The following is a 25,505-nucleotide window of genomic DNA, read 5'->3' as shown; positions in this document are numbered from 1 at the left end:
TCAGAAAAAGAATAGGACAAAATAAGGTCTTATGCAAGCACGCTCAGGTGCTAACCGAGTGACTTCGGAGTGCTCAGAAAAATACGTTTGAGTCCCTGCACCTGCATTTCTCATGGTTATTCATCAGCCATATATGTTGAGGATTAACTGAAGGAGAACCAGTATTGTTCAATTACAACTCCATATATAGCTAATTATATTGTCATATCATATTGATCTGTGCTGAATTGGTTGGAGATAATGTAGAAAACATGTGTAATTATTACAGCTAAGGCAGGCAGAATTGGAAGCTGCTCGGTTAGCAAAGGAGAAGGAAGAGGAAGAGGCTCGACAGCAAGCACTTGTCCTGAAAAAAGAAAAAGAGATACAGAAGAAAGCAATAAAGAAGGAACGTCAGCGGCTACGCACTACATGCAAGGTTGGTAAGCAATGGGGGAGAGAGGATTTATCAAGTCTTGAGCCAAAAGCCAACAGGAGTAAGATGTGCTGAATTTTATATTTAGTCAATTTGAATATGATTTTTTTTTAGCTAGGACAGTGCTTATCCATAAACATATTATTAATTCCACTTTAACCCCTTCACCCCGGAGCTTTTTTCGTTTTTTGCTACCCTTCTTTCCAGAGCCATAACTTTTTTTATTTTTCCATCAATAAGGCCATGTGGGGGATTATTTTTTGTGGGACGAGTTGTACTTTTGAATGACACCATTGGTTTTACCATGTCGTGGAACAGAAAACGGGAAAAAAATTCAAAGTGCGATGAAATTGCAAAAAAAGTGCAATCCCACACTGGTTTTTTGTTTGGCATTCTTGCTAAGCTCACTAAATGCTAAAACTGACATTGTGATTCTCCAGGTCATTACGAGTTCATAGACACCAAACATGTCTAGGTTCTCTTTGATCTAAGTTTTTTTTTTAAAAATCCTAAGTTTGTTAAGAAAAAAAAAATTGCACAATTTTCCGATGACAGTAGCGTCTCCATTTTTCGGGGTCGGGTGAGGGCTTATTTTTTGCATGCCGAGCTGACGTTTTTAATGATACCATTTTGGTGCAGATACGTTCTTTTGATCACCCGTTATTGCATTTTATTGATAGATCGGGCAATTCTGAACATGGCGGTACCAAGTGTGTGTAGGTTTGATTTTTTTTTTTCAATTATTTTATTTTCATTGAGGCAAAAGGGGGGTGATTTGAACTTTTTTTTTTTTTTTTTTTCTATTTTTTTTTTTTTTTTAAACACATTTTTTTTGTAATTTTGGCATGCTTCAATAGCCTTCGTGGGAGGCTAGAAGCATGCACTACTCGATCGCCTCTGCTACTTAGAGGTGATGCCAGATCACCTCTATGCAGCAGAATTGCAGGCTTGCTATGAGCGCCGACCACAGGGTGATGCTCATAGCAATCTGCCATTAACAAGCTTAGAGGTCTCAAGGAGACCTCTGGTTGTGATGGCAACACACCCATGACCCCCGATCACGTGACGGGGGTCAGCGGTGCGAGTACTTCCGGCCTCGCGGCTAGCAGTGCTTGTTAAATGCCGCTGTCAGTGTTTGACAGCGGCATTTCACTAGTTAATGGGCGCTGGCGGATCTCGATTCCGCTCGCGCCCATTGCGCGCATGCCAGCTGTTGAAAACAGCTGACGTCGTGGCTTTGAGGTGGGCTCACCACCGGACCCCACCTCAAAGCGGGGGATACTGCCAGCTAACGTACTATTCCGTCAGTTGGCAGAAATGGGTTAAAAGTGTATTCACCAGCACTTGAATGTGGTGTGGAGTAAGTCTCATAAGACACCCCCTATTAGGACACATGATAGAAGCTGCAAAACTCGGGGTTCCCTTCTCTAAGCCCCAGCAGAGAGCCACCAATATTTGTACGGCCTCCCCGTAGAGTTGATTGAATAGCTTGGGATAAGTGCTTATCCGAGTACCGTAGTTATAGAGCTTCCCGAATAGCTGCATCAGTAACCTGGATACCTGGAGCGCTTCTGATAATCAGCTGTTCAGCGCTGCGGCTGTGTGACAGCCTGTTTGTTCGGCTCTCCATGCATGTGACTTTCAGCAGGAGCTGCACAGCTGATTATCAGGAGTGCTCCATGTTACCGATGCTTCTATTCAGTAAGCGCTATAGCTATTCGGATAAACACTTATCTGAAGCTATTCGCTCATCCCTAGTCCCCAGCAGTAATGTCCGATCGCTTCAGAAGCTGGACCAATTGTAGAAGGAGACTTCTATTGCTGATGGGAGGATATTCCAAAACTTGACTTTAAAGCAGAGAGGACCTCAAACATGATGTTGAAAATAAACTGTGTCCTTTGATTGTATAATAGAACTTCTACCTTTTAAAAAAGGTAGAAGACTACTTTTCCACTTTAAAAATGTGAGCCATAATAGTGCAATGGCATTGAAAACCACGTTATAATGTGACAAACCCCAAATTCACACCATGCTTACCATGCTCATTGCTATCTAATTAACGCTGCTAGTGATTAAACTAAAGTAAATAATGACAACATTCAATAGCGCTTACGCAGGTGGTAAATTAACTTAAAATGAAGTTAATAACAATAATAATAATTAAAAATCAGAATAATACTAATACATTTTATTCACAGTGTAAAATCAAAAGCAAACTGGATTCGTGTGGTAATGTGTGGGGACAGAGCCTCGTGTGGTAATGTGTGGGGACGCAGTCTCATGTGGTAATGTGTGAGGACGGAGTCTCATGTGGTAATGTGTGAGGACGGAGTCTCATGTGGTAATGTGTGGGGACGCAGTCTCATGTGGTAATGTGTGAGGACGGAGCCTCGTGGTAATGTGTGGGGACGAAGCCTCGTGTGGTAATGTGTGGGGACGGAGCCTCATGTGGTAATGTGGAGGGACGGAGCCTCGTGTGGTAATGTGTGAGGACGGAGCCTCCTGTGGTAATGTGTGGGGACGGAGTCTCCTGTGGTAATGTGTGGGGACAGAGCCTCGTGTGGTAATGTGTGGGTACGGAGCCTCGTGTGGTAATGTGGGGGGACGGAGCCTCGTGTGGTGATGTGTGAGGGACAGAGCCTCGTGTGGTAGTGTGGGGACGGAGCCTCGTGTGGTAATGTGGGGGGGCGGGATTATGTGTGGTAATGTGGGGGGGGCGGGATTATGTGTGGTAATGTGGGGGGCGGGATTATGTGTGGTAATGTGGTGGGGGGGCGGGATTGTGTCTGGTAATGTGGTCGGGGGCAGGATTGTGTGTGGTAATGTGGGGGGCAGGATTGTGTGTGGTAATGTGGTGGGGGGGCAGGATTATGTGTGGTAATGGGGTGGGGGGATTGTGTGGTGATGGGGTGGGGGGCGGAGCTACTGTGCAGGGGGCGGGATTGTGTGGTAATGTGGTGGGGGCGGGATTATGTGTGGTAATGGGGGGGCGGGATTGTGTGTGGTAATGTGGTGGGGGGGCAGGATTATGTGTGGTAATGGGGTGGGGGGATTGTGTGGTGATGGGGTGGGGGGCGGAGCTACTGTGCAGGGGGCGGGATTGTGTGGTAATGTGGTGGGGGGCGGGATTATGTGTGGTAATGTGGGGGGTGGGATTATGTGTGGTAATGTGGTGGGGGCGGGATTGTGTGCTAATGTGGTGGGGGGGCGGGATTGTGTGTGGTAATGTGGTGGGGGGCGGGATTGTGTGGTAATGTGGGGGGCGGGATTGTGTGTGGTAATGTGGGGGGTGGGATTGTGTGTGGTAATGTGGTGGGGGGCGGGATTGTGTGTGGTAATGTGGTGGGGGGGGCGGGATTGTGTGTGTTAATGTGGTGGGGGGCGGGATTGCGTGTGGTAATGTGGTGGGGGGCGGGATTGCGTGTGGTAATATGGTGGGGGCGGGATTGCGTGTGGTAATGTGGTGGGGGGCGGGATTGTGTGTGGTAATGTGGTGGGGGGCGGGATTGTGTGTGGTAATGTGGTGGGGGCGGGATTGTGTGTGGTAATGTGGGGGGGGCGGAATTGTGTGTAATAATGGGGTGGGGGGGGCGGAATTGTGTGTAATAATGGGGTGGGGTGCGGGATTATGTGTTGTGATGGGGGCGGAGCTACTGTGCAGGGGGCGGGATTAGCAAGTAATCACGATGCTATATATATATATATATATATATATATATATATATATATATATATATATATATATATATATATATATATATATATATATATATATATATATATATATATATATATATAGTACCGTAAAGAAATGTATGGTGTTCTTCTTCCAGTGGCTATTTTAAATATATTTCATTTTTTTTTTTTTTTTTACAACAGAATTGGAATTATTTCTCTGAAAATGAGGCGGATAGTGTGAAAATGATGGAAGATGTAGAAAAGTTGTGTGATCGACTTGAACTAATTAGGTATGTGTTTTCGGGTTTTTTTGTGCAAAAACTGAAAGAAATAAAATACAAGTTGGTATGCATGCAACTTGTAGGCACATGTTCACACTAGCCACTAAACAGACAAAACTTTCTTCCATTATAAGTTTATGCTTAAAACATATAACCCTGCCCTTCACCTCTCCAAACAAACCTATTTCAACACCCTCATTACCACACTATCCAAGAATCCTAAATGTCTTTGACACTTTTCATTTCCTCCTCAACCCAAGAGTGCAGGCCCCAACCATGGATCTCCGCGCTGACGATCTGGCCAATTACTTCAAAGAAAAAATTGGCCATATCCAACAGGAAATTTTCGCCCAATCCCCTCATACCATGCACTGTCCTCCCCCACTGCATCTAGTTCACTCTCTGACTTTGAACCATCACAGAAGAAGTAGTAATCAGGCTCCATGCATCTTCTTGCCCTACTTCTTGCACCAGTGACCATATTCCCATTCCCTCGCATCTCGTCTATTTCTCCAGCTGTCGCCACTCACCTAACAAATACTCAACATCTGTCTCTCTTCCAGTATCTTTCCCTCCTCATTTAAACATGCCAGCATACATCCATTACTTAAGAAACCATCCCTCGACCTAAACTGTGCTGCTAACTTTAGGCCATGTGCACACGTTCAGGATTTTTCGCGTTTTTTTCGCGTTTCTTCGCTATAAAAACGTGATAAAACCGCGAAAAAAACGCTTACATATGCCTCCCATTATTTTCAGTGTATTCCGCATTTTTTGTGCAAATATAGCCTTTTTTTCCGCGAAAAAATCGCATCGCGGAAAAAAAAGCAACATGTTCATTAAAATGCGGAATTGCAGGGGATTCCGCACACCTAGGAATGCATTGATCTGCTTACTTCCCGCACGGGGCTGTGCACACCATGCGGGAAGTAAGCAGATTATGTGCGGTTGGTACCCAGGGTGGAGGAGAGGAGACTCTCCTCCACGCACTGGGCAACCATATAATTGGTCAAAAAAAAAGAATTAAAATAAAAAATAGTCCTATACTCACCTTCGATGTCTTCCCGCCTCTCCACTGCACGCTGTCGCTTCGGTTCCTGTAGCTGGTGTGCGGTGAAGGACCTGCCGATGACGTCGCCGTCTTGTGATTGGTCGAGACCGGTCATGTGACCGCTCACGTGACCGCGACGTCATGGAAGGTCCTGTCTGCGGGTGAGTATAAGCATTTTTTTTATTTTTTTTATTATTTTTAAACATTCTATCTTTTACTATAGATGCTGCAAAAGCAGCATCTATAGTAAAAAGTTGGTCACACTTGTCAAACGCTATGTTTGACAAGTGTGACCAACCTGTCAGTCAGTTTTCCAAGCGATGCTACAGATCGCTTGGAAAACTTTAGCATTCTGCAAGCTAATTACACTTGCAGAATGCTAAAAAAAACGCGAAAAAAACGCAAAAAAAAGAAAATGCGGATTTCTTGCAGAAAGTTTCCGGTTTTCTTCAGGAAATTTTTGCAAGAAATCCGGACGTGTGCACATACCCTTAGACTGGTCTCTAATCTTCCCTTCATCTCTTAACTCCTGGAACGCTTGGTCCACTCCCATTTAATCCGCTATCTCTCAGATATCTCTCTTCTTACTCTCTACAATCTGGTTTCCACTCTACTGCAACTGCCCTCACTAAAGTCTCTAATGACCTACTAACAGCTAAATCCAATGGTCACTACTCCATGCGGATTCTCCTAGATCTCTCTGCAGCATTCGACACTGAATAATCAGCTCCTCCTCACTATGCTCCGCTCCATCGGCCTCAAGGACAAGGTTCTCCTCCTACCTTTCTGACTACTCCTTTTCCCCTTAGGCCTCTTTCACACTTACGTCTTTCAGCTCCCATCAGAATCTGTTGATTTTTGAGAATGTATTTGCGACGGATTGTGACTGATGGCTATCCTTTTCATCCGTCGTGCACTGGATCCTGCGTAAAAAAACGGTCCGTCGGTCAGAGAAAAACGTTCAGAGGAACGTTTTTTCTGCACGTCGGAAAATCGGTCAGTGACGCATCCTGCGCTGCCCGTTACTGGCTACAATGGAAGCCTATGGGCGCAGGATGTGTCGCTGCCTGTGAAAAGCAGGAATCCAGCGACGGGTCCCGTCTTTTCAAACTGAGCATGCGTGGAAGAATTTGCCGTCAGGGAAATTCTCTCTCGCTCTTTTTACTATTGATGCTGCCTATGCAGCATCAATAGTAACAAGATATAATGTTAAAAATAATTTAAAAAAAATAACAAATTGCAACTACGAACGCTAGCTGCCGGGAGCATCGCTGCGCAGGACATCGGTAGGTGAGAATACTGCGATTTTTTTTTATTTTTTTTAACCTGGTTTGTGTTTTTTTTGCAGCGGTAAACCGCTGCGAAAACACATACACAACAGGTGCACATAGCCTCGACGGGTCCGTCAGAAAGACGGGCCCAGTGCACACGTTTTCCACAATCTGCACAGGATCCGTCATTTCAACGTCTTGACGGATCCTGTGCAGATTTGGAAGACAGAGGTGTGAAAGAAGCCTTACTGTCGTGGTTCCTCAAGGATCAATCCTATGCCCCCTCCTCTTCTCCTTGTATACTATCCCTATTGGACAAAAAATCAGTATATTTTGTTTTCAGTATTATTATTTATTTATATAGCACCATTAATTCCATGGTGCAGTAGAGTACCATCTCTATATTGATGACACCCAGTTATAAACCTCCACTCCTGACATCATGCCTGCATTATTACAAAATGCCAGTTATTGTCTTTCCACTGTCTCTAACATCATGTCCTCCCTCTGTCTGAAACTGAACCTTTCAAACACGGAACTCCTTGTGTTTATGCCCTCCAGTCTCCTACATATGCCTATTATTGCCATTTCAGTGTTTTGTTCTACCATTACTCCCCAGCAACATGCCTGCTGTCTTGGGGTCATACTTGATTCAGATCTTTCATTCACTCCCTACATCCAATCACTCTGTGGCTCATGTCATCTACACTACAAAAATATTTCTAGAATTCGACGTTATCTTACTTTCGACTCTGAATAAGAGCAATGGATTTTGCATTCTCTTCTGGACTATGGCAACTCTACTAATCGGTCTCCCTTTTACTAAATTCTCCCCTCTCCAATCCATCCTGAATACAGCAGCAAGGATTCTATTCTTCGCCAACCGCTACATGGACGCCTCTACTCTGTACCAGTCCTTGCACTGGTTGCCCATCTGTTACTGAGTTCAATATAAACTTATAACTCTCACCTACAAAGCGCTCCATCCTTTAGCACGACTCTACATTTCCTCCATCGTCTCGGTCTACCACCCTACCCGTGCCTTTTGCTCTAATGACCTAAGATTAATCATCCTCAACAATCCGAGCCTCCCATTCCCGTCTCCAAGACTTCTCGCGAGCTGCGCCAATTCTTTGGAATGCACTACCCAGGACAATTCGATTTAATCCCCAATACCCACAGTTTTAAGCATGCCCCCAAAAAATGCATTTTAGACTGGCCTATCTCCTCAACATACTTATCTAACTATCCCCTTTTGTCCCATATAGTATTAGCTTCAAAACTAGGAACCTTATATTCTCTGTCCTCACACCTTTCATGCAATTAATAGCCCTCTGTGTATGTACTTTTACACATACTGGTTGGTTACCGGTTCATGCAGCATTACATTGATGGCTGGACCATACAATACAAGCAATTGTTACCATCCACATTTCGTGTCTCCCCTATTTTCTCCATAGATTGTAAGCAGGGCCCTCACTCCACTTAGTATCTGTTGATTTGTGATTATTCTGTAATGTATTTGTTTGTCCCCTCTAAAATGTAAAATGCTGCGGAATATGTTGGTGCTATAGAAATAAAATTATTATATTATTAAAACTTAAGATAAAAAAATGCAAAAATATCCTGTACTAAGTAAATGGCAATAGTGTATGAATATAACAGTGTTATTAGTTAACATTGTTTATATAAAAAAGGTAAAAGCTGTCCCATCACATTAAGGTGACCCTACTCAGAATGGTCCTAACCTCTAGTATTAAAACCTTACCATATGTCAAATGCTGTAAATGTGAATAAGGGCTGAGCCGGACTGAAACCCCCACTAATGGATACCTAGCCATGTATATTTTATAATAATAATAATTTTATTTCTATAGCGCCAACATATTCCACATCACTTTAAATTTTAGAGGGGACTTGTACAGACAATAGACATTACAGCATAACAATAAACACATAGCTTAAGGGCTATTAAATGCATAAAGCGTATGAGAACATGATGCAAGTAACCAGGATATGGTAAAAATTTTGAATGGGCCAGACAGAGAGAGTTAGGTTAGGCCAGTCTGAATAAATGTGTTTTTAAGGCATGCTTAAAACTGTGGGGATTAATCGGAATAACCTGGGTAGTGTATTCCAAGGAATTGGCGCAGCACGTGAAAAGTCTTGGAGATGGGAGTGGGAGGTTCTGATTATTGAGGATGTTAACCTCAGGTCAGGAGATCTAGGGTGGTGCTGAGCCATGGAGTGCTTTGTGGATGAGGGTAATACGGTAAGTTTGTATTGGATTCTGGAGTGGATTGATAGCCAGTGTAATGACTGGCACAAGGTAGAGGCATCGGTGTAACGATTGGTGAGGAATAGGATCCTGGCTGCAGCATTCAGGACAGATTGGAGAGGGAGACTTTAGTAACAGGGAGGCCCATTTTTGTAGAGTTACAATAGCCTAGAAGAGAATGAATAAGAGCAACAGTAAGAGTTTTTGCAGAGTTGAAAGTAAGAAAGGGTCGAATTCTAGAAATGTTTTTGAGGTGCAGATAACAAGAGCGAGCCAGTGATCGGATGTGGGGGGTGAATGAAAACTCGGAATAAAGGATAACCCCCAGACAGCGGGCATGTTGCTGGGGCTTTTAATGTCCAGCTAAAAAAAAAATGGGGGCACTGCCCTTAGTTGCACAAAGCGCAAAATGTTTTTCTCTATCGCTTCATTGGGGGACACAGGAACTATGGGTGTATGCTACTGCCACTAGGAGGCTGACACTATGCACATAAAAAAAGTTAGCTCCTCCCCTGCAGTATACACCCCACCAACTGGCACAAGAGCAATCCGTTTTAGCTTCGTGTCATTAGGGGTCTTTCCCCTTTAAATCTTAAGGTTTGCGGCGCCGGGCATATCTTTTGTGGAGTTTTCATGGCCTTCGCGCCTCTCCCCCATGCTCCAGCGGTCACTAGCTGTAATCTATGTCCTGGCTTCTCTCTGGCCTAGTTACAGAGTTGGCCCCACCCCCGTCCTCTCAGCCTTGGGCACGCCTTTTTCCACCCGTCACTCGCTCTTCTCCTCTTCCTGAGCACGGCAGTTAGCTCCGCCCACTACTCCCAGCCTCCACCAGTCTGCCTATGATCGCCGCTATCTTGCTCACCCCGGACCTGGGACTAGCCCCGCCCCTCTTCCGGCCTCAGAGAGTGGGATCCTTCTCTGCAGTGCGCGTTTTCACAGGCTGGGTCCCCTGCGGCCTCCTTAGGGTCGCCATCTTCACGCAGGTGCACCTGGTCGGCGTTTTTCTCCTGCCAGAACCCGCAGCTTCAGCCTGGGAGCAGAATACAGGACAATACACTATTGTGAGTAGCTCTGCCCTGCAGACTGACACTCTCCTTTGCATTTTTTCTGTCCCCTAACCTTCTGGCATCAGTTAGTGGGATCTGCTCATCATGCCTAATCATAAAGGAGAGCGTTCCTGTCCTGCTTCCTCTTCTCTTGTCAGAAACTTTGCATGCTCTTCCTGCAAATGCAAGCTCCCTTCAGGTCAGTCCTCTCCCCTCTGTCAGGACTGCAGCAACCCCTTGTACCCACCACCCAGGAGTCCCTTCCTACCCCAGGCGAGACCAAGACCCCTATCCCAGGGTGCGCCCCTCTGTCAGTCTGTGGCGGACCTCACCAAGGTATTGCAGACCCTGGTGTCCGTGCTTGACAGATTGCCCCTTCCGGCTCCCGCAGTCGCTAGTGGTCACAGGATTCACCATCTTGCCTCAAGAGATCCAGACAGGAGCGCCATTCTAGGTCCTCTTCCTGCTCCATCTCGCCCCCAGGTCTTTCACAGCGGGATCCCTCTTCCAGATCCTCCTCTTTCGAGTCAGGCGAAGTGTTTTCGGACGTGCTTTCAGAGGATGATTCGGACCTGGATTCAGACCAGCCATCTAATACGAGAGTTGTCCAGAGCCTTATTGTTGCGGTCAATTAGACCCTTAGCATCACGGATACCTCTACGGGACCCACAGTTCAGGGGGTTTTGTTTAGATGATCAAAACCACCATCCAAGGTCTTTGCCCCACACAGTGAATTTGTGGAGGTACTTGCCAGGTAAAGGGAGAATCCATTGTCGGAAGCGATCCCTTTTGCACAATTCCACTCAAGACCACTACAGCAGGCCATCCTTTCGCAGTGGGACAGGTCTGTCCTGTCTCTGGATCGTCCAATTTGTCTCTCTTCCAGAGTCAAACGGTCTCCCAACTGGTGGCTGTCATCCCCTCTCATCCTCCAGGGCCGATCCTTCCTTCCCGTCCATTGGCACGTGGTGACGACGGATGTCAGCCTTCTCGGCTGGGGTGCGGTTTTTCACCATCTGACTGTCCAAGAGCGTTGGTCGGCACAGGAGTGCTCTCTGCCGATCAACATCCCCGAGATAAGGGCCATCCTTCTGTCCCTCCGCCACTGGGAAAGGCTTCTCAGGGGTCTGCCAGTCAGTGTTCAAACGGACAATGCCACAGCAGTGGCATATGACATTCACCAGGGAGGGACTCCAAGTCCCTTGGCGATGCCAAGGTATCCAAAGTTCTCCTCTGGGCAGAGGTGATGGTTCTGGTGATATCTGCAGCGCATATCCCCGGCGTGGGCAACTGGGCCGCCGATTTTCTTAGCCGCAAGAGTCTCGCGGCAGGAGAGTGGTCCCAACATCAGGAGGTTTTCCATCAGATTTGCCTTTGATGGGGAACTCCGGACATGGACCTCATGGCAGCCCGGCTGAACAGGAAAGTTCCACGGTTCGTCTCCAGGTCCCGCGATCCTCTTGCGGTGGGCGCCCATGCTTTGGCCATTCCGTTGTCGCAGTTCGTTCTTCACTATCTGTTTCCTCCCCTTCCCCTTCTGCCCAGGCTGTTGAAGATCAAAGTAGAGGGGATGCCGGTCATTCTGATCTCACCGGATTGGCCAGAAGGTCCTGGTTCGCAGAGATCGGCAATCTTCTCGCGGACGCTCCCTGGAGGCTCCCGGACAGGCCGGATCTTTTGTCCCAAGGACTACCACCAGAATTCTCGGTTACATAGTTAAGGTTGAAGGAAGACTTTAAGTCCATCTAGTTCAACCCATAGCCTAACCTAACATGCCCTAACATGTTGATCCAGAGGAAGGCAAAAAAAAACCATGTGGCAAAGAGTAAGCTCCACATTGGGAAAAAAAATTCCTTCCCGACTCCACATACGGCAATCAGACTAATTCCCTGGATCAACGCCCTATCAAGAAATCTAGTGTATATACCCTGTAACATTATACTTTTCCAGAAAGATATCCAGTCCCCTCTTAAATTTAAGTAACGAATCACTCATTACAACATCATACGGCAGAGAGTTCCATAGTCTCACTGCTCTTACAGTAAAGAATCCGCGTCTGTTATTATGCTTAAACCTTTTTTCCTCCAGACGTAGAGGATGCCCCCTTGTCCCTGTCTCAGGTCTATGATGAAAAAGATCATCAGAAAGGTCTTTGTACTGTCCCCTCATATATTTATACATTAAAATAAGATCACCCCTTAGCCTTCGTTTTTCCAAACTAAATGGCCCCAAGTGTAATAACCTATCTTGGTATTGCAGACCCCCCAGCCCTCTAATGACCTTGGTCGCTCTTCTCTGCACTTGCTCTAGTTCAGCTATGTCTTTCTTATACACCGGAGACCAGAACTGTGCACAGTATTCTAAGTGTGGTCGAACTAGTGACTTGTATAGAGGTAAAATTATGTTCTCCTCATGAGCATCTATGCCTCTTTTAATGCATCCCATTATTTTATTTGCCTTTGTAGCAGCTGCCTGACACTGGCCACTGAATACGAGTTTGTCATCCACCCATACACCCAGGTCTTTTTCATTGACGGTTTTGCCCAGAGTTTTAGAATTAAGCACATAGTTATACATCTTATTACTTCTACCCAAGTGCCTGACCTTACATTTTATCCCCATTAAAGCTCATTTGCCATTTATCAGCCCAAGCTTCTAGTTTACATAAATCATCCTGTAATATAAAATTGTCCTCCCCTGTATTGATTACCCTGCAGAGTTTAGTGTCATCTGCAAATATTGAAATTCTACTTTGAATGTCCCCTACAAGGTCATTAATAAATATGTTAAAAAGAAGAGGGCCCAATACTGACCCCTGTGGTACCCCACTGCTAACTGCGACCCAGTCCGAGTGTGCTCCATTAATAACCACCCTTTGTTTCCTATCCCTGAGCCAGCTTCAACCCACTTACACATATTTTCCCCTATCCCCATTATTCTCATTTTATGTATCTACCTTTTGTGTGGCACCGTATCAAAAACTTTTGAAAAGTCCGTATACACTATCTCTACTGGGTTTCCTTTGGTCCAGTCCGGAACTTACCTCTTCATAGAAGCTGATCAAATTAGTCTGACATGAACGGTCCCTAGTAAACCCGTGCTGATACTGGGTCATGAGGTTATTCCTCTTCAGATACTCCAGTATAGCATCCCTTAGAATGCCCTCCAGGATTTTACCCACAGTAGAGGTTAAGCTTACTGGCCTATAATACCGAGTTCAGTTTTTGTCCCCTTTTTGAATATTGGCACCACATTTGCTCTACGCTAGTCCTGTGGTACAGACCCTGTTATTATGGACACTTTAAAGATTAAAAATAATGGTCTATCAATGACTGTACTTAATTCCTGCAGTACTCGGGGGTGTATCCCATCCGGGCCCGGAGATTTGTCAATTTTAGTGATTTTTAGATGCCGCCGTACTTCCTGCTGGGTTAAGCAGGAGACACTTAATGGGGAACTTTTGTTATCACTGATCATAATGTCTGTCATGGGATTTTCTTTTGTAAATACTGATGAAAAAAAGTCATTTAGCATATTGGCTTTTTCCTCATCCTCATCCACCATTTCACCCAGACTATTTTTAAGGGGGACAACACTATCATTTTTTAGTTTCTTACTATTTATGTAGTTAAAGAATATTTTGGGATTATTTTTACTCTCTCTGGCAATGAGTCTCTGTCTCAATTTTTGCTGCCTTGATTTGCTTTTTACAGGATTTATTTAATTTTTTGTATTTATTTAATGCCTCATCACTACCTACTTCCTTTAATTCTCTAAATGCTTTCTTTTTGTCACTTATTGCGCCCCTTACAGCTCTGTTTAGCCATATTGGTTTCCTCCTATTTCTAGTATGTTTATTCCCATAAGGTATATACTGTGCTCAGGTCCTATCCAGGATGCTAATAAACGTCTCCCATTTTCTTTGTGTATTTTTATGTCTCAGGATATCGTCCCATTTAATTGCACCAAGATCATCTCTCATCCGTTGGAAATTTGCCCTCCTGAAGTTTAGTGTCCGTGTAACCCCTCTACTACACATCTTATTAAAGGATACATGAAAACTTATTATTTTGTGATCACTATTCCCCAAGTGACTCCCAACCCTTATATTTGATATGCGGTCTGGCCTGTTGGTTAATATTAGGTCTAGCAGTGCCCCCCTTCTTGTTGGGTCTTGAACCATTTGTGAAAGGTAATAGTCTCTCATAGTTGTCAAAAACCGATTACCTTTGCTAGAACTGCAGGTTTCTATTCCCCAATCTATTTCAGGGTAATTGAAGTCCCCCGTAATAATGACTTCTCCTTGAGTCGCAGCTTCATCTATTTGCTTTACGAGGATATTCTCCATTGATTCCATTATTTTTGGAGATTTATAACAAACCCCTCTCAGTAATTTATTATTTTTTCCCCCTCCCCTTATCTCCACCCACAGGGACTATACATTTTCAATATTCACCTATATTATCACGCAGGATGAGTTTTAAGGATGATTTTACATAGACACACCCCTCCCCCTCGCTTATCTGTACGGTCATTTCTGAAAAGGATAGCCCTGCAAGTTAACAGCCCAGTCATGGCTCTCATCCAGCCATGTCTCAGATATCCCCACCATGTCATAATTATGCTCCAACAACATTAATTCTAATTCGTCCATTTTGTTGGCGAGGCTTCTGGCATTAGTATACATGCACTTGCTGTTCCTCTCTGTAATTCTATTCTTTCTTAAATTATTAACTGTTCTAACCCCACCCCCGATGCCACCGCCACCCCCAACTTCCTTATTTGTGCCCAGGTCTCTATCTGCACCATCTTCCCCTCCTATAAATTGAATACCCTCCCCCCCAATGCCTAGTTTAAACACTCCTCCAACCTTCTAGCCATTTTCTCCCCCAGCACAGCTGCACCTTCCCCATTGAGGTGCAGCCCGTCCCTAGCGTAGAGCCTGTAGCCAACTGAGAAGTCGGCCCAGTTCTGCAGGAACCTAAACCCCTCCTTCCTACACCAATTCTTGAGCCACTTATTAACCTCCTTAATCTCCCGTTGCCTCTCTGGCGTGGTACAGGCAGTATTTCGGAAAATACCATGTTGGAGGTCCTTGCTTTCAGCTTGCAGCCTAATTCCCTGAAATCATCTTTAAGGACCTTCCACCTACCTCTAACTTTGTCATTTGTGCCAATGTGCACCATGACCGCTGGGTCCTCACCAGCCCCTCCCAGTAATCTGTCCACCCGATCAGCGATGTGTCGGACTCGAGCGCCAGGTAGGCAGCACACCATCCGACGATCCCTGTCTTTGTGACAGATTGCCCTATCTGTTCCCCTAATAATTGAGTCCCCCACTACCAGCACCTGTCTGGCCTGCCCTGCTCTCCTATTTCCCTCCTTACTGGAGCAGTCACTCCTCCGGCTTTCAGAGGACATGCCTGGCTGCAGCAGTGCTACCCCTGGACTGGCACCCCCCCTCATCTGCCAACTTAGCAAACTTATTGGGGTGTACCAGATCAGGACTAGCCTCCCTGGCACTCTTCCCTCTACCCCGCTTCCTGTCACCCAGCTTGCTACTTTACTGTCCTGCAGCTCCATCCTACTATCCCCCCCTCCTCATCTATCCCATTAAGTGTCTGCTCAGTGAGCAGAAGACTCCTCTCCATATTGTGTATGGATCTCAGTGTTGCCAGCTGCACATTTAGATCCAGAATCTGGGCTTCCAAATGCACAACGTGCTCACATCTCACACAGCAGTATGCACCCTCGACCGGCTGATCAAGGATTGCATACATGTGGCAAGATGTGCACTGGATGGCATTAACAATAGTGGAGCACATTTCCCAATGGGGATTGCACCAGACAAAAGTGTTAAATAAAAATAAATACAAAGTATTAATAAAACACAGACAGCAATTCAGTAATTCCTCCATTGGAAACTCCCTGAATCCAAAGTCACTGAATCACAAGTCACACTTACCGCCGTTCACACTTACACTCAGGTCACACTCAGCTCGTTCACGCTCGCTAAGCTGAAGATTTATAGATTTATTTTTTTCCCCTCTGCAGCAATCCACCTTGCTGTTCAATGCACTTCCAAAAAGGACTTGAGTCCCAAACAGCTGCCCCTTATAAACCCTTAATTATGAGCCCCCACCCTAAGTTAACCCCCTGTGAATATAGCTACTCCCAATTCAGCAACTCACACCAATTCACACAGGTATTTGTTAGAGGCTTTCCAAATACCTCTTCACTGAATCACAAGTCACACTTAACGCCGTTCACACTTAGGCTCAGGTCACACTCGCTAAGCTGAAGATTTATAGATTTATTTTTTTTCCCCTCTGCAGCAATCCACCTTGCTGTTCAATGCACTTCCGAAAGGTTGCTCAATTTAACGGCGTGGCTGTTGAAATCACGGTTCTGAGAGCGTCCAGATTTTCCAATCGAGTTATACACATCATGATCCAGGCTAGGGAGCTGTCATCTTCCAGGGTCTATTTTCGGACCTGGAAAGCCTATTTCTGCTGGTGTTAGTCTAATAATGTTCCGCCGATGTCCTTTTCTCTCCCTTCCATTTTGGCTTTTCTCCAAGCAGGACTTGCCCTTAGTTCTCTAAAGGGTCAGGTATCAGCCCTTTCCATTCTTTTCCAGAAGTCCTTAGCCTTCCGTTCTCAGGTCAGAACTTTTCGTCAAGGAGTGACGCATGCGGCTTCCCTGTACCCGACTCCCGTAGACTCCTGGGTCCTCAATCTTCTTCTGGAGGCCCTGAGGGGTTCTCCCTTTGAACCTCTCCTAGAGGTCTTCCTTTCCGTTCTGTCCTGGAAGGCAGCGATTCTTGTGGCCATCACCTCCATTAGGCACGTCTCGGAGTTGGTGGCTCTTTCCTGTCGCCCAACCCCCCCCCCTTCTTTGTTCTTCACCAGGATAGGGTGGTTTTGCGGCCTCTGCCTTCTTTCCTTCCCAAGGCAGTGTCCACCTTTCACCTGAATGAGAATATTGTCCTCCCTTCCTTTTGTCCTGCTCCGACTCATTCTCTGGAGCGTTCACTGATCAGGCTAGACCTGGTCAGGGCGGTGAGAATCTATCTGGTTAGGACTGCCCCCTTTAGGAAGATGGACTCTCTATTCGTCATTCCAGATGGTGCTCTAAGAGGTCTTCCAGCCTCCAAGGCTGCGATTGCTAGCTGGATCAGAGCGGCACTTTTGGAGGCTTACTGTGTCCAGAACAGAGTGCCTCCCCCTGGGCTTAAGGCTCACTCTATCCGGGCAATAGGTGCCTCCTGGTTGGTACACTATGGGGCATCCGCCCTACAACTTTGCAAAGCGGCAACCTGGTCTTCCATTCACACGTTTGCCAAATTTTAGAAAGTCCATACCTACACTTCATACCAAACGCCAGCCTAGGCAGAAGGATCTTGTAGGCGGCAGTGGTGAGTTCTCCGACCTGAATGGAGTTTTCTGCTGTTCCCTCCCCAGGGACTGCTTTGGGACGTCTCATGGTTCCTGTGTCCCCCCAACGAAGCAATAGAAAAAACAGGATTTTTTGGTTGCTTACCGTAAAATCTGTTTCTCGGAGCCTTCAACTTTATGTGCATAGTGTCAGCCTCCTAGTGGCAGCAGTATACACCCATGGTTCCTGTGTCCTCCAATGAAGGCTCCGAGAAACAGATTTTACGGTAAGCAACCTAAAAATCCTGTTTTTGTTTTTTTTTGTTCTGTATTCATCCTTATGTTGCTAAACAAATGATGAATGCCTTTGTATAGTATGCAAATTGCCTCTGCTGAAAAAAAAGAGGACTTAACTCTATAGCGCCACTGTCGAGGGCCAACAGCCCGAAACACCGTGTCTGCGAATTGAGATACTGATTTGGCTTTTATCCTAAGTCATATTGTACGACTCGTTAAAGGGTTGATTGTGACTTGTAGGATCGCTACTTCCAATAGGTGGCGCTATAGAGTTAAGTCCTCTTTTTTTCAGCAGAGGCAATTTGCATATTTAAATTCCCAGAGGAGCATTGCACGGCGAATAAGCCTCCTTACCTTGACAAGCCAGCTGGTATGTCACTCTCCATAAGGAGAAACGTTACCCCTTAGACTTTGTATAGTATGTAATTCCCAAACTTTATGGTGGTTACCATGCTGTATTTATTGACTTCTCTGGTGTCGTTTTCTGCTCTTAGTTTACAGTCTCTAAATGAGGCCCTTTCTGGAAGCTCAAAAGAAGAAAGTAAAAGTGCTGTGGAGAAGCAGGTATGTGAATAAAAAAACCCATCTAGTACTAATTAATACAGATTGAACCTATTATTATGGTAGCACTGTAGTAATGAGAAATATTCCACTCAAAACTTGTCGTAGTATTACATGGCATATATTTCAATGAATTGGTGATTATGTAATTTCTGTGAGCAACAAAATTTTAAAGTATGCTTTGATTTAAAACAATATACCTAAATCTGTATGTCATTTAGATTGCAGAAGTAAATGCACAGATTAAAAGAGAGAAGGAACAGGAGGAGGCTCGTATGAGGCAGTCCACAAGAGGGGCAGAGCAGTCTTCTTCTGGTGGAGGTGGTAGCAGCAAGTCCTGGTCAGAGGATGACCTGCAGCTACTGATAAAAGCTGTGAACTTATTTCCTGCTGGAACTAATGCCAGGTAACAGCAGAGCTGTCAGAATACTAAAACTGAGCAATCATTCTTGCCAATATTGTACTATGGCCATAAGTCAACTCTGGCATTATGTTTTTAATTTTTTGCTGAAGTTGCAAATATATGTGAAAATGGAAAATCTGAATAAAATATCACTCATTTATTTGAGTATACTGAATTTCCTTTTAAACGTTTCTTGGGTAACTATTTTACAATTGTCGTTTGATCTCTGAAATGGCAGCAGTCTACAACAAGTGGCTTGATAGCTGTAATTCAAGAAACCAAATTCTAGAATCCTAGAGACTACCCTTGTACGGTAAGGGGTGCAGCATTTCCTAGGTTTAGGAACCATTTTTAATGGATCAAAATGCATTTCCTGAAAATATTTCTTAGAAATGAAATGGGTATTTTAGACTTGTTTTCCATCTCACAAGCATTACGTACCCTCTGCATAATGATCACATCATGAAGTTAACCTATACCTATTCCAATTAATTTTGTTATGCAGGTGGGAAGTTATTGCCAATTATATGAACTTGCACTCTGTTTCTGGAATAAAAAGAACTGCAAAGGATGTAATAAATAAGGCCAAATCCTTACAGAAGCTAGGTAAGTCGTCTGATTGTCATACTTGATATCGGATAGGTGATCGTACCTTTGTGACCTCTGTAATTTGATCGGGTAATAGTAGACTTGTGAGATCTGCATCTCACACACTGTTGATGTAAGCACATGGACTCATCTGTTTATCCCAAACAACATAGAGCTAGGGCTACAATATGTCCATGACACAAATCACCATATGACTTGCATCACAACATAATACAATTCAATGGGGTCACGTTGCAACAAGCAAGTGACAGTTACAACTAGTTGGGTTTTTTGCAATGATATCTTGCGGGATCACAATGTGACATCATTCACCTGTACTATTGTGATGTAGCAACGATCTTTGGTTGCATGACCTGTCTTGGGCAAAGTCATTGTGTAGCTCCTGAATTGTGTTGATTGTCAGAAGTCTCAGAGGCCCATTCTACGGATATACATTACCATTCAAAAGTTTAGGGTCACCCAAACAATTTTGTGATTTCCATGAAAACTCATACTTTTATTATGTAGATCAAAAAGAAGTAAAGCCGACTTCACCACCGCTCATAAAAACAGCCGAGCCTATCCACCTGCGTTAGGAGTACAGCCGCTGGATCATAGTTGCTATAGCCGAAGACACATGCCGGTATATCCAACAGCAGAGAAAGAAGAGGCAGCACTCACCGATCTTCTGAGACAGGTTCCTTTATTATCCTACAACAACAACAACGACATCTTCACGGCCGGGGGTACTGACGTACAGAGTGCGGCAAGCCTGACGACGGCCGTTTCACGCCTGAATGGCGCTTCTACGGGTCGTTGTTGTAAGATAATAAAGGAACCTGTCTCACAAGATCGGTGAGTGCTGCCTCTTCTTTCTCTGCTGTTGGTCATACTTTTATTAATCAAATGAGTTGCCAAATGAATTGAAAATCAAGTCCAGACATTGACAATGTTGGAAAAAGGGAATTAGACCTACCGGTAATTCGGTTTCCAGGTAGTCCCTCAGGACAGCACCATGGAGGACGTCCTTCCTTGACCTATAGCGGGACAGGATCACAGAGAGGTTAAAAGGACCCTCCCACCTCCAGTGTTTTTTCAAAGTACCACAGAAGGATAGAAATAAATAGTCTAAACATGCCCTTACAAACATGTCTGTAATAACCATTTAACGGCTTCATCTTAATTTCGAGCCATGGTGACCCAAAGGACGAACGATCTGCCGGTAGATTAATCCCGTACAAGCCTAAAAAGAGAAACATAAGGGAGGGAACTAAGGGTGCTGTCCTGAGGGACTACCTGGAAACCGAATTACCGGTAGGTCTAATTCCCTTTTTCCATTACGTCCCTCAGGACAGCACCATGGAGAATACCAAAGAAACTCTTCCAGGGTGGGTACAGAAGCCCAGGAATCAAATTCCCAGGCAAAAACCAGACTAGATATATAAATGATCTGAAAGATCAGAAAAACCATAGATATCTAAAGAGATCTGCAAAGAAAATCACCGTAGTGAGTGTCTAATATACATCTATAATGGCCAATTTCAGTATGAATGTGGTAAATGAAATAAGCATCAGAAACAGAGAGGGAAATTCACCCATTGTGCTCCAATACCAATAATGAGCCAAGCAAGTTATTTACTGTGATAGATACTTATAGACATCGCAGCCTCAGAATAGGGTTAGAAAACCTTATTGCCCAGCAAAATATGGTGAAAGGCACAGCCACCACACAATGAGGACTGTACCGACCCAATAATAAGCTGCATGTGCTTATAACCCAGGACTGTTCCTTCATCGGACCTTCTGGGCTCAGGTTAAGCCTTGGTTACAGACCAGCTTACCGTACTACAAGGAGACCTGCAGGACAGAGGTCCTGGACTGCGGAAAGATCAAACCAATAATAGTTAGTACATGGATAATGGCCGAGCATTGGGATGTACGCACATTACTCATTCAGGAGATCACGTCTATTCCAAATGCTTAGATGTCTAACCCAAGAAGGGTTGGATATTATTGAAACTAAGGAATACACCATCTGGCAGGTAATATCTCCTGTCATTACCAACGTCGGGCTTCTCATTAGAAGCACTGAAAGAGAAACGTGGATCATCACTCCTGTTTTACTGATGTTAGACACAGGGAGTCTGGACTCTGAATCGATGAAGGTGGTGTTGCTAGTAAAAATCTTCCAACACTTGAAATTATTCGAAACTGCATTTATACGAGTCATTAGTCCAGACATTATAAGTATGTCAACTTATTTGTCCATATATGCATATTACGCTCATACATATCCCAAGAGGCAATCTTCTCAGGGATCTTTATACACTTAAGGTACCTTCACACGAAGCGACGCTGCAGCGATAGCGACAACGATGCCGATCGCTGCAGCGTCGCTGTTTGATCGCTGGGGAGCTGTCACACAGACCGCTCTCCAGCGACCAACGATGCCGAGGTCCCCGGGTAACCAGGGTAAACATCGGGTTGCTAAGCGCAGGGCCGCGCTTAGTAACCCGATGTTTACCCTGGTTACCAGCGTAAAAGTAAAAAAAACAAACAGCACATACTCACCTGCGCGTCCCCCAGCGTCTGCTTCCTGACACTGACTGGGCTCCGGCCCTAACAGCACAGCGGTGACGTCACCGCTGTGCTTTCACTTTCACTTTAGGGCCGGCGCTCAGTAAGTGTCAGGAAGCAGACGCTGGGGTACGCGCAGGTGAGTATGTACTGTTTGGCTTTTTTACTTTTACGCTGGTAACCAGGGTAAACATCGGGTTACTAAGCGCGGCCCTGCGCTTGGTAACCCGATGTTTACCCTGGTTACCAGTGTAAAACATCGCTGGTATCGTTGCTTTTGCTTTCAAACACAACGATACACGGCGATCGGACGACCAAATAAAGTTCTGGACTTTATTCAGCGACCAGCGACATCACAGCAGGATCCTGATCGCTGCTGCGTGTCAAACTAAACGATATCGCTAGCGAGGACGCTGCAACGTCACGGATCGCTAGCGATATCGTTACAAAGTCGTTTCGTGTGAAGGTACCTTTAGACTGCCATTGTGGGAGTAACCATATTCCATGGCTAGAGAAAAAGTAGGTTTCTTCCTCATCACAGAGGGAGATTATCTACTGTGAGGCAGTGAGACTATGGGGTCTTAACAGTAAGAGCCCTGGATACAGCTTCATTTATCTTAGGAGCCGAGACTGCTGTAAGAGCCGTATGAGCTGTATGGGATCCTCTGTCACACGACACAGTGCTGCTGCTTCACCACAAGGTACAAAATGCAGTGCTGATGTCCCTGGTAAACAAAACGCAACAGACTTATGGGACAAGAATCTGTCTATCTGATTGCCGAATGTGGAGTTTGGGAAGGATTAATAATAATAACAACAATAAACTTTATTTATATAGCGTCAACATAATCCACAGCGCTTTACAGTTTGACAGTTTCAAACAGAACAGTCATAAGTAACAACCATATAATAATTAAAGCATAATAAAACGACCCTGCTCGTGAGAGCTCACAATCTACAATGAGGTGGGGAAGATACAATGTACAAGTGTGTATTAACAATGTTGTATTTACAATGATGGCACAGCCATCTTCAGGGGGTGGGGGATAGATGGAGATAGTGAATGGGCTACACACACACACACAAACATAAAATGACTGATAAGGGAACGTGATAGGCCACTCTGAACAAATGTGTTTTGAGGGAGCGCCTAAAACTATGCAAATTGTAGATGGTCCTAATATCTTAGGGCAAAGCATTCCAAGGAGGAAGGAATCCTTCCTTTCAACTCGTGGGATTTTTCCGCTCCCAGGACAGTAGTATGTCCTTTTATAGGATTATAGGATGTACCAAAATGACATATGTCATCTTTTAAAGCTAATTATGTAATAGACTTGCCTTTAGCACTCAAGGTAGAACCTACCTGAGAGATCTGTTCCAAACAGAAGAAATGCAAATTTTACTAAGCCAATTCAAACATATCTGTTTGCTTGACTAAGCCTTGTTGTAAATAATTAAGTAACAAAAGCTGGATCTGGGTCCAAAACACAAGGACTCTATATCTAGAGTTGAGGCCCAAGACAAAAATGTGAAGTGGTAGGCCGATGATACAATGTGCGGCCACACAAGGCACCAGACAGAAGGTCTAACCCAGTGGTTCACCGCCAGAGGCGAAAAAAACACCACGCCCGACACACTAATGATACCCCCTGAGGCAAAGGGCACCGAAACCCTATGATGCAATATGATGCATATAGGAACTATGAAGCAATATAATGTCCAAAGGCACTATTAAGTAATCTGATTCAATACGATGCAATATGATGCAAAGTCACTATGAAGCGCTATGATGCATATAGCAACTATGAAGAAATATGATGCACAAAGGCAATCTGAAGCACTATGATGCATACAGGAATAATGAAGCAATATGCATATAGGAATAATGAAGCAGTATGATGCATGAAGTAACTATGAAGCGCTATGGTGCATATAGGAACAATGAAGCACTATAATGCATATAGTAACTATGAAGCAATATGATGCAATATGATGCATGAAGTAACTATGAAGCACTATGGTGCATATAGGAAAAATGAAGCAATATGCTGTAATATAATGCACAAAGTCACTATGAAGCGCTGATGCATATGGGAACCATGAAGCAATATGCTGTAATCTAATGCACAAAGGCAATATGAAGCGCTATGATGCGTATAGGAACTATGAAGCAATATGCTGTAATATAATGCACAGAGGCAATATGAAGCACTATGATGCGTATAAGAACCATGAAGCAATATGCTGTAATATAATGCACAGAGGCAATATGAAGCGCTATGATGCGTATAGGAACCATGAAGCAATATGCTGTAATATAATGCACAAAGGCAATATGAAGCGCTATGATGCGTATGGGAACCATGAAGCAATATGCTGTAATATAATGCACAAAGGCAATATGAAGCGCTATGATGCTTATAGGAACCATGAAGCAATATGCTGTAATCTAATGCACAAAGGCAATATGAAGCGCTATGATGCTTATAGGAACCATGAAGCAATATCCTGTAATCTAATGCACAAAGGCAATATGAAGCGCTATGATGCGTATAGGAACCATGAAGCAATATGCTGTAATATAATGCACAGAGGCAATATGAAGCGCTATGATGCGTATAGGAACCATGAAGCAATATGCTGTAATATAATGCACAAAGGCAATATGAAGCGCTATGATGCGTATGGGAACCATGAAGCAATATGCTGTAATATAATGCACAAAGGCAATATGAAGCGCTATGATGCATATAGGAACCATGAAGCAATATGCTGTAATCTAATGCACAAAGGCAATATGAAGCGCTATGATGCTTATAGGAACCATGAAGCAATATGCTGTAATCTAATGCACAAAGGCAATATGAAGCGCTATGATGCGTGTAGGAACCATGAAGCAATATGCTGTAATATAATGCACAGAGGCAATATGAAGCGCTATGATGCGTATAGGAACCATGAAGCAATATGCTGTAATATAATGCACAGAGGCAATATGAAGCGCTATGATGCGTATAGGAACCATGAAGCAATATGCTGTAATATAATGCACAGAGGCAATATGAAGCGCTATGATGCGTATAAGAGCCATGAAGCAATATGATACACAAAGGCAATATGAGCACTATGATGCATATAGGAACAGTGATGCAATATGATGCAATATGATGCAGAAAGGCAATATGAAGCACTCTGATGCATAAAGGAACCATGAAGCAATATGATGCACAAAGTAACTAGACGTTTATTAGCATCCTGGATAGGACCTGTGCACAGTATATACCGTATGGGAATAAACATACTAGAAATAGGAGGAAACCAATATGGCTAAATAGAGCTGTAAGGGGCGCAATAAGGGACAAAAAGAAAGCATTTAGAGAATTAAAGGAAGTAGGTAGTGAGGAGGCATTAAATAAATACAGAAAATTAAATAAATTCTGTAAAAAGCAAATCAAGGCAGCAAAGATTGAGACAGAGACTCATTGCCAGAGAGAGTAAAAATAATCCCAAAATATTCTTTAACTATATAAATAGTAAGAAACTAAAAAATGACAGTGTTGGCCCCCTTAAAAATAATCTGGGGGAAATGGTGGATGAGGATGAGGAAAAAGCCAATATGCTAAATGACTTTTTTACATCAGTATTTACAAAAGAAAATCCCATGGCAGACAAAATGACTAGTG

At 44.3% G+C, this 25,505-nt stretch overlaps 1 protein-coding gene across 1 annotated transcript in view; it reads left to right on the top strand.

Moving 5' to 3' along the window:
* The window catches only part of DNAJC2 (DnaJ heat shock protein family (Hsp40) member C2), a 126,213-nt gene that overhangs the window by 80,160 nt on the left and 20,548 nt on the right, over positions 1 to 25,505 (top strand). Inside the window, exons 10-14 of the mRNA XM_077264724.1 lie at positions 269 to 418; positions 4,296 to 4,384; positions 18,188 to 18,257; positions 18,476 to 18,660; positions 19,163 to 19,263. Of these exons, the coding sequence (XP_077120839.1) occupies positions 269 to 418; positions 4,296 to 4,384; positions 18,188 to 18,257; positions 18,476 to 18,660; positions 19,163 to 19,263 (595 nt within the window). The remainder of the gene's footprint in view (positions 1 to 268; positions 419 to 4,295; positions 4,385 to 18,187; positions 18,258 to 18,475; positions 18,661 to 19,162; positions 19,264 to 25,505) is intronic.

Source organism: Ranitomeya variabilis, chromosome 5, assembly GCF_051348905.1.
Source record: "Ranitomeya variabilis isolate aRanVar5 chromosome 5, aRanVar5.hap1, whole genome shotgun sequence".
NCBI classification, from domain to species: domain Eukaryota; kingdom Metazoa; phylum Chordata; class Amphibia; order Anura; family Dendrobatidae; genus Ranitomeya; species Ranitomeya variabilis.
Note: the sequence above shows the minus strand (reverse complement) of the source record. Positions and strands in the feature narration are given on the sequence as shown.